The 14289-nt window shown below is 46.3% G+C and overlaps 1 protein-coding gene across 1 annotated transcript in view; it reads right to left on the bottom strand.

Moving 5' to 3' along the window:
- Nucleotides 1–14289, bottom strand: part of phlpp1 (PH domain and leucine rich repeat protein phosphatase 1) — an 83167-nt gene that overhangs the window by 24923 nt on the left and 43955 nt on the right. The window contains exons 2-4 of the mRNA XM_083781203.1: nucleotides 9931–10127; nucleotides 6983–7108; nucleotides 3380–3531 (exon numbers count right to left, since the gene is read on the bottom strand). Coding sequence (XP_083637329.1) covers nucleotides 3380–3531; nucleotides 6983–7108; nucleotides 9931–10127 — 475 coding nt within the window. The remainder of the gene's footprint in view (nucleotides 1–3379; nucleotides 3532–6982; nucleotides 7109–9930; nucleotides 10128–14289) is intronic.

Raw genomic sequence — 14289 nt, 5'->3', positions numbered from 1 at the left:
ACAATGTTTTACTATATAATATTTATATATGCACAGTTTTCACTTGAAACTTGTCATATGACAACATATAAATTAACCCATAGATATATGCCCGGAGAAAGACAGATAAAGGCAAGGAGAGGAATAGAAAATAATAGACACTAGACATTACATCCATCCATCCCAACAGGAAAAACACTAAGACATATGACCTGTGTACACACACACACACACACACACACACACACACACACACACACACACACACACACACACACACACACACACACACACACACACACACACACACACACACACACACACACACACACACACACACACACACACACACACACACACACACACACACACACACACACACACACACACACACACACACACACACACACACACACACACACACACACACACTCTAACCCAGACAAGGTTAGCACTAGTAATCAAGTAGCGCTGTTTCTACCAGCTGTCATCAGAATCAAAATCCCAAGTATGAATCAATGAAGTATCACATTCATACTCGCTACTGGCCTCATTTTTTTTTGGGGGGGGGGGTTTGCGCTTGGTCAAATATGGATGAGCTCCCAACAGATGTGTCGGTACGGCCAGCAGGGGTGCTGTGTCTCCACTGAACCGTCACGTTCTTCAAGCATTCCGTCTCATGGTGTGGATCCCAGGCTGTACGCTACGGTATAGTCACTTGTCGCCTTTCTATGGTGTTTCCTTTGTCTTCGGCTCTGGTATGTAATTACCTCCGACCGCAGCACATCAAAGTGTTGTGAGTCACATAATAATGATCACAGCAGTGTTGCAAACATCTCGAAAGCCCTGTGCTGTACCCACACATACAGTACATGCAGACGCACACACACAGACATGCAGTACACACACACACACAGTACATAACCCCCCCCCCCCCCCCCATCCATCCATCCGTCACAGTGTTCAAACACTAACACACATAGACATGGATTACATTCTCACTCACACGCGCGCACGTGCACACGCACACACCATCAGTGCAGTCATCTTTCCATGATAACAGAGAGCCACTATACTAGGATTGAATGCACTGACCCCAAAATCACACACACACACACACACACACACACACACACACACACACACACACACACGCTGAACATTTCCAACCGAATTTTGAGAAAGAAGAGCTGTGACAAGCCATGCACAACGCACTCACACACATACAAGTACACAATGCCCACCCAAACTCACAGCATTTCCAATCGAATTTTGAGAAAGAAGCGCTCTGACAAGCAATGCACAACACACGCACACACACGCACACACACACGCACACACGCGTACGTCTTGGGGTCTTCAATCTGGGCCCGTGATAAGCATGCAGCAGATGGTGCCCACAGAGACAGTGAGGGAGGCCAGGCATATTAAAAGCTTCCCCACAGTCACATCATCTTGTCTAGCCTTCCTTCCAGGCTCTGCCCAGCAGCCCCAGACCTCGGGACTCGTTTAGCCCAGCCTCGTGCAGCCCTGGTCAGGCTCCTTGGCTGGCCTGTCCTGTCCTACACACAGTGTCAGGTCTTCTATCTGTGGCCTACGTGCGCTTCACTTAATGTGGCCCCCCAGGTTAATGTCTGAATATATATTATTGATTTCAGCTGTTACAATTCCAAACATGACTCGTCAATATATTAGCTTAATGACTAGTAGTAACCTATGCATTTGAAATTAGGGGCCTGTGGCTGTGGTCCTACTCACAGTGTCAGGTCTATAGGGGCCTGTGGCTGTGGTCCTACTCACGGTGTCAGGTCTATAGGGGCCTGTGGCTGTGGTCCTCACGGTGTCAGGTCTATAGGGGCCTGTGGCTGTGGTCCTACTCACGGTGTCAGGTCTATAGGGGCCTGTGGCTGTGGTCCTACTCACAGTGTCAGGTCTATAGGGGCCTGTGGCTGTGGTCCTCACGGTGTCAGGTCTATATGGGCCTGTGGCTGTGGTCCTCACGGTGTCAGGTCTATAGGGGCCTGTGGCTGTGATCCTACACACAGTGTCAGATCTATAGGGGCCTGTGGCTGTGGTCCTCACGGTGTCAGGTCTATAGGGGCCTGTGGCTGTGGTCTTACTCACGGTGTCAGGTCTATAGGGGCCTGTGGCTGTGGTCCTACTCACGGTGTCAGATCTATAGGGGCCTGTGGCTGTGGTCCTCACGGTGTCAGGTCTATAGGGGCCTGTGGCTGTGGTCCTCACGGTGTCAGGTCTATAGGGGCCTGTGGCTGTGGTCTTACTCACGGTGTCAGGTCTATAGGGGCCTGTGGCTGTGGTCCTACTCACGGTGTCACATCTATAGGGGCCTGTGGCTGTGGTCCTACTCACGGTGTCAGGTCTATAGGGGCCTGTGGCTGTGGACCTACTCACGGTGTCAGGTCTATAGGGGCCTGTGGCTGTGGTCCTACTCAAGGTGTCAGATCTATAGGGGCCTGTGGCTGTGGTCCTCACGGTGTCAGATCTAGGGCCCACCGCCGACTGCAGAGAAATAAGCAGCCGGGTTCAAGAAACCAAGCCCAAAAGAAGTGACGACTAGCAGCCTGGTGACGCAAGGTTATTTAACAACACAAATGTACAAGAAAAATGGAAAAATGGGGAGAGAAAAACCGTACCATTTCAGACTCTGTTTGGTTCTACAGCCCACAGGGCTAAGATAACCTGCATGGCTGTGTCTCCAGGGCCACAGTTATCCCTGAACTGCCAAGTCCAGTTAAGCCTTGCAGCCCCATCAGAGCCAGCTCTGTCCCGCAACACAGCCAAGTCCCCGATCCATCTTATGGCCAAAGGTGAGCTTTGCTAAACCATGTGAAGTCTTGTCCCGAGCGCAGGCCAGCTTATCTCCCCACACAAACCTCTGCATGTCTGCCGCTAAGCCGAGTCACTCTTCCTCCTCACCCCTAGACTCTCTCATTAATCATTAACAACCGCCCCGTGCCCCCTCTGTCTGAACCCCACATCCTTTGTCATCATCTTTAGCCTCTCTCTCTCTCTCTCTCTCTCTCTGGCCTCAGTGATCGCTTCCTTCTTTGTAGGAGTCAGACTAGTAGTGGCAGCCTGTTCTCTAATTGAAAGGAAGCATGCACGACTCCAATTTGTTTCCATCTCTTTGATCATTTTGTCGGGTGCATGGTCAGGGAAGACACTTTTAAATCAGTCAGCGTCAGCGTTGTATCAACGCTGACGAAGTCTCCACGCCGAAACGTGAAGCGTTGGTTGTTGTGCTGTCTGTTTGCAGCATACCATACCTATACCTATAATGAAACAACAAAGTGTCTTTAACGGACAGTTCCGTGTGTGCTGGTATTCTCTGATTAGAGCCTGTCGGGAGTGACATTTGGCGCCGTACGTGCGTACGTACCTCTGCAGCTGCTGCAGCCGCTGGTCGGCGGCGGGCAGGAAGTTGTGTTTGAGGTTGAGGTGGGTGAGGTCCAGGCTGTAGAACAGGTTGGGAGGGAGCTGCTCCAGGCTGCAGCAGGACAGGTCCACAGAGTGGATCCTCTGGGAGACCATCTAGAGGAGAGGGGAGATCAAGTTAAAGTTAAAGTTTCTACTTTCACTGTCATCAGAAGCGTTGATATTGCAACCACGAGGTAGCGCAGTTTTTTTTTTATTGAGCTCTAACATTGGCATTCTGTTCAAACACCTGAATCTAAGCCTCAATTCAGAGAAAAGCGCCGCTAAAGATTGCGCTTACAACGGATGTGGACGGAGGGGAAACAATTCAAATGTCAGCGATGTCTTTCGGAATCAATAGTAATCAATACATGTCGAGAATCTCGTCACTGGCACAGATGGGTAATGTACCTAGACACGAGAAATCTCAACATTGGCACAGATTGAGTTAATCACTTAAATCCCGATTTACTAAAATAGCAATTTCACAATGCGTCATGAACTTGTAGATCTCACTATTTTTGCTGCTTTTGAACAATTTTTTTTATCACATTTTTATTTTTCACCCGCTGTCCTTATCAGGATGGTGGACCATTAATTTAGCACACCTAGTGTCTGCAAACTTTCAACCGAAGCACAATTTGGCAGTGAATGTTGGGGGGGAAAAGGAAACTATTCGTCGTGACTCTGGACAGGACACGCCCAGCTGGAAACTGGGAGAATCCCAGCAGCCAAATCAGGACGCCTCCTGGTCACCGTGGGGTTAAATGGGATTAGCTTGAGTGCCGGGAGACCTTGCAGGGTTAGTGTGTGTGTGTCTCGTGGAGACCTTTCAGGTTCAGTGTGTGTGTCTCGTGTGGCCCACCCATAACCCGGCATTAAGACCTGAGACTAGATTCTACTAAATGTCTTCTAAATCCTGACCGCTTTCTGAAGAAAATATTTGAGTAAAAAACGATGGCTGTGAAAGGATATAATTTTCAAAGATTTGCACACATTTTCAGATTTTCTAAAATAGCAGATCTACAAGTTCATAGCGTGGCACTCGTTGCCGCGCTATGAGCTTGCATATCTGCTATTGTTCAACAGCAAAAGTTTAAAATAATGGTAAAAGTGGTTAAAAGCTAAGGTGACACAGATGCATTCCAGGTCTGGGTTAAATGGGATTAGCTCGAGTGGCAGGAGACCTTGCAGGTTTTGTGTGTGTGTGTGTCTCGTGTGGCCTTAGAGGTAAAGAGATCACTCCTGGCCAATCTTTTTAGGATTAGCCAGTAAGCAGAAGTCAAGGGAAAGTTTGCTGACATGTTGAAATGACAGTGAAACTCTTCAACCTCCTACTGTAGGTGGAGAATGCGGTACCATTACCCCGGCCTTTCAGAGCACAGTTATAGCTCCAGATTTGCCCGTGACGGTGGCACACGTGGCACCTCATCTCCAAGGTTCTATTCTGAGTGTCCCCTTGGGCACAAGTGACATCCATGTCCCTGATAATATTTAGAAAATAGGCTTTCTGGCTATGTATGGCCTACTTGACTTAAAATGGGAGAAAGAAAGGAGAGAGAGAGAGAGAGAGAGAGAGCTGTGTGAGTGGTGTGCATGCGTTTGCATGGATTTTACGCACCCTGGGAGACTTGGACAGGGTGATATATTAGTGGGTGTATAGCAGTAAAGTATGTACAGGACAGCACACTTCAATGCATGGCCGTTTAAGATTTAGCGCTCTTCGGGGCATCGGAGCACATGAGTGTGATATTTTCATATTTCAGCCACAGTCAGTCAGGCGTGGTCTGATTTACAGTTTAAGCTGACCCATGCGCAGGTTGAAGGCGACAGTAAATTAGACTTTGTCGCACGGTGGAGTTGCTCACCAAAAACAACAGATTTCCACTTGAAAATCTGTTGTTCAAAATCAAGTGGTGCTGTCGTAAGACAGATCTTTATTGTCATTGTAAGTTGTAACATGTACAACGAAATTAAAAGTGCCAACCGATCAGTGTTGTTTAAGTTGAGTTAGGTTTTAGGGAGCACATGAACGTTAGTAACAACAGTACTTTTGACTGACTCCATTAAAAGGTAGGGTAAGTGATTTTCTTTGGTTAAGAAAAAGTGTTAAAAAGCTCAATATTGTGAAAGTACTTGACCGATATTGCTATAGAGTGTTTGTTCACTAACAGTCTCTCCAGCTTTTTATGAAATGGAAAATGCATTTTCAGGACGGGATACCTATTTTATCCAATCAGGATAGAGAACACAGTCAGGAAGACTCAGGATACGGGTTGTGTGTGATGACACAAAGAAATGAGCAGGCAAAATTGGAACTGGAACATTATAAAATAAATTGAGCTACTTTCTCCTGATTGGCTGAAAATGTATTTTCTATTAATTAAAGAAGCTGGCGAGACAGGGAGACCCCTGTTACTGAACAAACACTCTATAGCAATGATTACTATCAGAATATAGTGATTTAAACCTTTAACAAAAAAAACACCATCACTTACCCTACCTTTAATTCCGTAATCCAGTCTAGAGCCATAACCATCCCCACTGCCTAACTCCTAATTCCTCTGTCACGTTATGCTTGTTATTGCCTCATTCGTGTGTGTTTTGATTTGTGGTATGTAATTGAGTCTTCTGTAAAGCACTTTGTAACACTGTTTTGAAAGGTAGCTATACAAATAAAGATAATTATTATAATTATTATAATGATAAGATGTAGGTAACAATACGGACGTCAGTTCACTGAACCGAAACATAGCCTGGTTGTTTGGTTGCTGTGGCAACACGTTCAACCCCTCAGGCTATGGGATCTAAACATCAGGCACTCGCACCAGCGCTCGAAATGAGCCTCGTGCTTCAAGGATGTAAACATGTTTATTTAATTGACGAATGGCCCAAAACTGCACGCTTTACCGAGAGGATACGTTGTTGGTCTCTAGTGTGTTTGGTTTAGGGAGAACATCAAGTCCCCTGAGCTTCCCCTTGAAAACGATCGCTTAGAGTGGAGGCATATGTAGTTCAATGGAACAGAAATTGTAGTGTACAGGTGCACGCGCGCACACACGCACACACACACACACACACGTAGTATACGTGTAGTATATCTGTAGTAGTATACAATTTACAATTACTGTACAATTTAGGCATTTAGCAGACGCTCTTGATCCAGAGCGACTTACATTAAGCAAAAACAAAAGCATGGCATACATCACATATATAAAAAGTAGTTATCATGAATCATGTATAAACTAAGAACGTAACAGTGGAGTATCTATGTCAACTATACATACTATACTATATTATATATTATACAATATGCATGTGTACTATACAGTGCTATGACTAAATAAAATGCAATTCTAGTGCTGTCTACGTAACGAGCTATAATAAGTCTGTCTAAAATACTATCCAAGTCTACATAAAGTTCTATCTAAGGGGCTAGGCTAGGGCAAGTGCTACGGGCCATGGTGGAGTCTGAAGAGGTGGGTTTTCAGACTACAGTATATATGTAGTATACACAGTATGTGTAGTATACAGTATGTGTAGTAGTAGTATGTATGTATGTACAGACCTTGGCAGCGTGCCGGTGCCAGCGCAGGTGTTCAGTGAAGCTGTCAAAGCTGACGTAGTAGGTCTGACTCTGAGGTCCTGCCGAGCTGAAGGCCAAACAGTGGCTGTGCTTCTTCACCTCCTCCACCTAAGGAACCGCACGCACGCACGCACGCACGCACACGCACACGCACACGCACACACACACACACACACACACACACACACACACACACACACACACACACACACACACACACACACACAATTGTTAGAATACATTATGTCAGTCTCAACCAGTATGTCAGTCTCAACCTTTTTCATTACAAAACTAGAAAAAGTGCCCTTCCGGGCACAGGTCTCCACCAGGTTATCCACAGATCCGTGCAGTTAGAGGTAAAAACACTTTTCGGCCAGTTATAGCGCCACCTTGAGGCTGAGTTGAAATTGTTCATGTGGCATTTCGTCCTCGGCCTAGTGGGAATGTGGGTGCACAATTTCACGGAAATCACGCGATGTGTTCATGATTTGCAGCATTTTGTTTGAAACTGAGCACTCCTGTGAACTTTGGAAGCCAATCTTAACCAATCAGGATGGAGTCTGATAAATCTGAAAGACCCGTTTCGTTGAATGGCTCTAGAGAGACTGTGTACCAATTTGCGTGATGTTTGGACAAAATCTGTAGGTGTACTGTGCAAAAACTTGTTTTGCACAAAGCGGCCTCCTGGTGGCGCTATAACAGGCCGTTCTGGAAAGTTTGGGGCAGAGGTTCATGGTTGGCATCCAGGGAGTGTGTGTGCAAAATATGGCATCGAAAAACTTGTTTTGCACAAAGCGGCCTCCTGGTGGCGCTATAACAGGCCGTTCTGGAAAGTTTGTGGCAGAGGTTCATGGTTGGCATCCAGGGAGTGTGTGTGCAAAATATGGCATCGACCGGGTTAACGGTGGCCGAGATTAGCTGTTCACGGACACACGGACACACAAACGGACACACAAACGGACGGACGGACACGCGGACGGACGGAGTGCAAAACATACTCTCCCCACATGCCTTCGGCCTGGTGGAGACAATAAATGCCACAAAACGTTTAAAATTAGTGATTCACCGAATATTCGTCTGCAGACAATATTCAGCAGAAAATGGCTAAAAATGCCTTTTCGGCCTATTCGGTTTCGGCCAGAATAGGCAGAAAATATATCACCGAATAGTGTATGCAATGAATGCATTCAAAAGAGCTGAATAATTTTTTTATGAACCCATAATAGTGATTATTAAGTTTTGCCATAAATCGGGTAGCTTTAAGGTACGGCCATGACAGCAATGGTAGGAAAAAAGATATATAATATTAATCATATTCAGATATTCGCTTTTCAGCCAACTGTGTCCTATATTCGGTATTCGGCCAACTGTGTCCTATATTCGGTATTCGGCCAAGAATTTCCCTTCCGGTGCAAAATATGGAGAAAAGGGGTTTCTGTGCGACAGCCAACGATATGCAACGGACCACTGTCTGTCTGCAGGACTGTCTGAACACATGTAACAAACAAACAAATCAGACATCTTATCAGGCTGGGCAGTGGGCACACAGTTCTAATGTAAAAATAGCTTCAGTTTAGTGACGTCGATATCTCCAGTCCTGACGTTTACGCCGCATGCATCACATTCATGGGCCACGAGGCTATACCGACCGACCGTGTCCGGTCAACCGCAAAAACACCCTCTCCCTCGTGCGTAATCTAGCATGTTCATCCACGCATGCACATGCGCATAGATATTGCATACTAACTGCACACAGCATACTGCACGCATCAAACAGATCACATGTGCATGACATGAGCGAGTAGTGCGCGCATACACACACACACACTGCACCGTCCTGAACAGAGGGGTGATACGCATGCGGAACAACACACTTATAGCATTATGCTCACATAAACATGCATTCATGCATGTACTGTATGCTAACACACACACTCACACTCGTGTGAGCTGATACTTTTCACACGTGTGCGTACAGCCGTACAATGACTGTAGGCACACACTCACTCTCGCGCACGCACGCACACACACACACACAAGAATAGATGAAAGGAGGACTAGAGGTCATGGCCTGTGCTGGTGTTTGAATAGTGGGTGTGGCAGAATATGAAGTGTTCATTCATTGTGTCACAGTCGGAGACAGACAGACAGACAGACAGACAGACAGACAGACAGACAGACAGACAGACAGACAGACAGACAGACAGACAGACCCCTATCAGCGCTTATCCAGTGACCACGTCGCAGATACACCAGAGCTATTACAGCCTTAGTTATAACCAGATAAAAGTCATTTACCAGAGGACTTTCTTCCTAACTAAAGATGAGAGTTCGTTCAGGCTAGCCCGGGACAGAACGAGCCTCTACGGAGCGAGAGATCCATTAGGGGGCGACACAAAGGGCTCATGTGATAATCCCAGATAAGAAGCAGAAAATCAAAGTCTTCCATGCATAATTGGGAGCACAGTGACAGACACATGAAGGGGGACATGAAGGAGCAAAGCACCATGCTGATTTCACGGTGGCCCGATGACGACTCCATTGCACTCGCCAAAGTTGAGCAAAGCAGGACACGCCGTTGATGAGGAGGATGAGGACGCACGCTCGCTTGCTCGCTGGCGGGATGGCACGCAGGAATAGAGGTCATTGTTATAGGGTTGGGATCCTTTTTTTAGGATGCATACAGTGGTTCTTCAGACTTCTTCAAGTCAAGGATGTATTTGGCCGCAGCAGACCCCCATCTGAAAAGGTTTACAAGCTCGCACTGAGTGCGCTGAAGCGCAACGAGTTACCGTGTCGAACATTGCGAAGTTCGCTTAGCCGACTCAGCCCCGTTCAAGTTGCAACCTGGTAGGCAGAGAATAGTATAAATCACGCTCTGTGATTGGTTCTACCGGCCAATCCCATCCCTTTTTGGGACCCATGCATACCTTTCCTCCAATCAGCGGCAGGACGTGCATCTTGCCCGTCTGGCTCTCCTTGACGGAGGACACGATGAGGCACGTGCCACACAGGATGACCTGGCGTCTGGTCCAGCGGTTCACGGGCAGCTGGAGCTTCCCTTTGCGCACGTTGTACGTGCCCGACAGCTGAACCCGCTCCGAGCTCTCGATGCTGTGAGGCTTTCCTGGAAGGAGAGAAAGGAGGAGAGACGTTTAGTGTACGGTCAATGTGTGCTGTGTGTTAACACATTTAAGACTGGGAAACGCATCTGTGTCACCTTAGCTTTTTACCACTTCAACCATTTTTTTAAACTTCAGTCTGTTGGAAAAATAGCTGCAGATCTGCGAGCTTGTAGATCTCCTACTTGAAGAATCGTGAAAATGTGGCACAAATCGTTGAATATATTATTCTTTCACTGCTTTGAACTCAAATATTTGCTTCTGGGGAAAAAATCTGCTGGGGGTCGGCGGCCAAATACAGATAATTCTGGGGGTCCTTGACATGAAAAAGTTTAAGCACCACTGATACGTTTTTCTGAAAACTCAGTATTTAGAATCGGCCTTCAGGATTCAAATAAAAAAATAACAAAAGTAGCAGATCCACAAGCTCAAAACTGTTCTGCTAACGGATCTGCTACTTTTTTGTGTGATGCTGTAGTGTAGTATGAGGAAGTTGGGCATTCATTTACGGAAAAAAGAAATACAAAAAGTTCAAGTTGTCTTACTCTATAGAGACAGACAATTCTGCCCAACAGTGGCGATAACAGAGACATATTACACATTATAGATAGCTTTGCTTAATGCTTCACTGCAGACAACAGACATGGTCTTCTCTTGCTAATGCTTCACTGCAGACAACAGACAGTGTCTTGCTAATGCTTCACTGCAGACAACAGACATGGTCTTCTCTTGCTAATGCTTCACTGCAGACAACAGACAGTGTCTTGCTAATGCTTCACTGCAGACAACAGACATGGTCTTCTCTTGCTAATGCTTCACTGCAGACAACAGACAGTGTCTTCCTAAAGGTCATTACACACTGGCGAATTAGCGACGCAATGTGAATAAGCGATCCAAAAAATGCAAATTATTCGCACGAATAAATCGCGTCGCCAATTCGCCAGTGTGTAATGACCTTAATGCTTCACTGCGAACAACAGACAGTGTCTTGCTAATGCTTCACTGCAGACAACAGACAGTGTCTTGCTAATGCTTCACTGAAGACAACAGTGTCTTGCTAATGCTTCACTGCAGACAACACAGTGTCTTGGTTGCCTTGTGGTGAAGCATATAAAGCAAATAATAGGGCTGGTTGATTAACAGACATTGAAACCGATCTAGAACTAATAAGCAACATAATCTTGCTCATGAGGTCAATTGAATTGAATCAAGAAGCAGATAATAATAGCCTAAATCGATTAGTCCGATCAGCCACTTAGCTCTGTCTTATACTCAGTGAAAATAGCCCATCTGAAAGCTAATTTCACAATGAATGCCTCAATGCCTTAACATTCAGAACAGAGTCAAAAAGTGGAACTATAACTGGAGTGGTTTAACAGGCCAGCTCTGCGGACCGTGTCAAAACAATGCTGTGTTCACACAGGGTCTAAATATAATCAGGAAGGAAGCGCCTCGAATTGTCCTACTTTCCCCCCCATTCGTTGCATTGAAGAGTTTCTGTTGGGATTCAATGCCAGGCACTGCAGGCACACACACACCACCACTCCAAGAAACTTTTCTCTCTCACAGCTCTGCGAGAACGCCTTTATTCTCTGCATCCATCCACGCCTGCCTGTCCTCCGCTCCGTGGCCCGTTCTCTCCCTCCCCTCCCCTCCCCTGTCGGCCTGCCAAACCCGACAGTCAGTCGTTGCTTATCGGCTTACTGTCAGCCCTGGCTGCCTTATCGCTCTGTCTAAACATCCACATGTTCCCGGTCTACCTCCACCTACGCAGAAAGCCTCTCCCCGTCCCCGGATCCGATCTGGCAACGCTCGCTCTGCTAGGGCTCTCACGATTACAAAGTTGACGATTAATAGCCAAACAAATAATCGCGATTAACGTTTTAATTGTGGTTTTTCTGGCGTTGAATATTGAACAACATATGAATAAAACAAATAATTTCAGATTGCCTTTAAGGTCTCGTGATGAAAAATTGCACAGGGCATAATGCATATGACAAATAACTTAAATAAATTATTATGGCGATTATGCAAAAATAATTGTGACTATCTCAAATAATTGCGAGTAGACGATTATGTAATAACTGTGGCAGCCCTACGCTCTGCTCTTTCTCGCAGTCTTTCTTTATTCCTCCTTCCATCTGTAGGTCTCTCTCCTTTCCTCTCTAAAAGCTTCAGCCTTTCCAGTATCTATATTAGTTTAATATATACCACCTGGTTTGCCTTCCCGATCAGGAAAAGCTACTGTATATATGGCTTGGATTGTGACGTTTCCCTGCGACAGACGGCTGCTGAGAATGTCTAACAAGTAACAAACATCCTTCTTGCAACTGTCTCATACTGTACATATTTCATCGGACTCCAAAAAGAAAAAAACAGATCAGAGTGAAAGATAGAGGGGCAAAGGGAGAGACAGTGAAGATAGCGCTAGAGTAAGTACTGTCTGTATAAGTGCTAGCGTGGTGGGTGAACATGCCCTTTTACTGCTGAATAATTTAACTCAGGACTTTTACACGCCGACTGTAACACTAACTTGGCAGACTACTGTACTCTACCTCACTCACTCATGCGATGCACACTGCCTTCAGCCAACAACACGCTTAGCATATAGTTTAACATCCTCCAGACCAGAGTTCCACACATTAGATACCAAGGTAGCTTATAGCCTAGGCTCAACTGGGGGCAGCCTGAGTGGGTAGAGAGACTAGCCCATCTGGGAATGGGCTCTATGCATATACACGTACTTCCTTCACAGGTGTTACTGATGATACTAATGAAGGCTCTGTTCCATTCTGGTCAAACTAGTCAAGGGTGCTGCTATTGTGCATGTTGGCTCACTAGTGGAAACACTCTGCTACACCAGTGGATCTCAAAGTCTTCTTGAGTGGGTTCCAAACGTAAGTGTCCTTGAGGGTGTAACTCTGAGAGTGTACAATTGGAACCAAATGGACCCATGCATAAGGGTCCATTTGGTTCCGTTTGTGCACTCTCAGACTCTCAGTTATGGGGTCCTTGACATAATGTATAACCCATTGGAAGGTCTCCGGTTCAAGGCCCGGCTTGTGACGAAGTATCTATGAGCATAACATTAACCCCCAACTGTTCTCCCGAGTGCAATTTCAATGGCAGCCACGGCTCCTAATAGTTAGGATGGGGAAAGGCAGATGAACATTTCTCTGTGGGAAAAGACCCCACTTTGAGAACCACTGGTGTAACTTAGTTTGCAAACGGACATCAGACTAGCTGAATGCTGACTGTACCTCCCTATACTTTCCCTATTTCCAACTGTTTTTATTATATTTTGACACTTGCTTTGGCAATGTAAACGTATGTTTTCTCATGCCAAAAAAGCTCCTTTGAATTGAATTGAATGCTGAATGTGCAAGAACACGTGTGCACAGTTGAATGCTTGCCAGTACGCTCAAACAGCGACCAGTATCAAACTATACTTACAGAGTACATACAAACCCTGACGAACGCTCAAACAGCCACCTGTATCACACCGACTGTACACACAACCCCTGATGAGCAGCACAGTCTTCCACAGCTGAGCATCAGAAGATGGGAACATTTTACATTAGCCAAATTATTCACAAGCTTTTAGCCTCAATATGTCACATGGTCTCATTCTTACTATTTTTAGGCCTTCCTTCCTTTGGAACATGCTCACAGACACAAACACACACCCTCCCTCCCTCTACTTTCTCCTTTTGTTTCTCACATGCACACTGCACACACACACGCGCACGCAAACACACACACCCACAAACCCACGTACAGATTTCCTTCTGCTAGAAGCTGTGACAGTGACATTGATGAACCACTCCCAGGAGCGCGCATCCGTCTAATTGTCCCTCTGTCAGAATATTACTTAAAGACCAAAACAGGAACGGACGTTTGGGAGGAGGAGGAGAACAATACGCATAGGGGCCGAAGTGGGTCACGCAGACAGAGAGAAAACATAAGCCAACTGTCTCTGTATGGGCTGGGTGGGGGGGAGGGAGGGGCGGGGGGGGGGTCCCACACATCATGGACATGCAGGGCCTGGACAGTGTGGAACGCCCACTGAGACAACTACTACTATAGATGATGGGTGGGACTCGCACGTGAGCTTCCTGTTTACACATGGGGGGGGGGGGGGGGGGGGGGGGTTGAGGAGGTGTGTTT

Source organism: Protomyctophum parallelum, assembly GCF_964188405.1.
Source record: "Protomyctophum parallelum genome assembly, chromosome: 14".
NCBI lineage: Eukaryota > Metazoa > Chordata > Actinopteri > Myctophiformes > Myctophidae > Protomyctophum > Protomyctophum parallelum.
The sequence above is the reverse complement of the archived record's forward strand: the minus strand, read 5'-3'. Positions and strand labels throughout refer to the sequence as shown.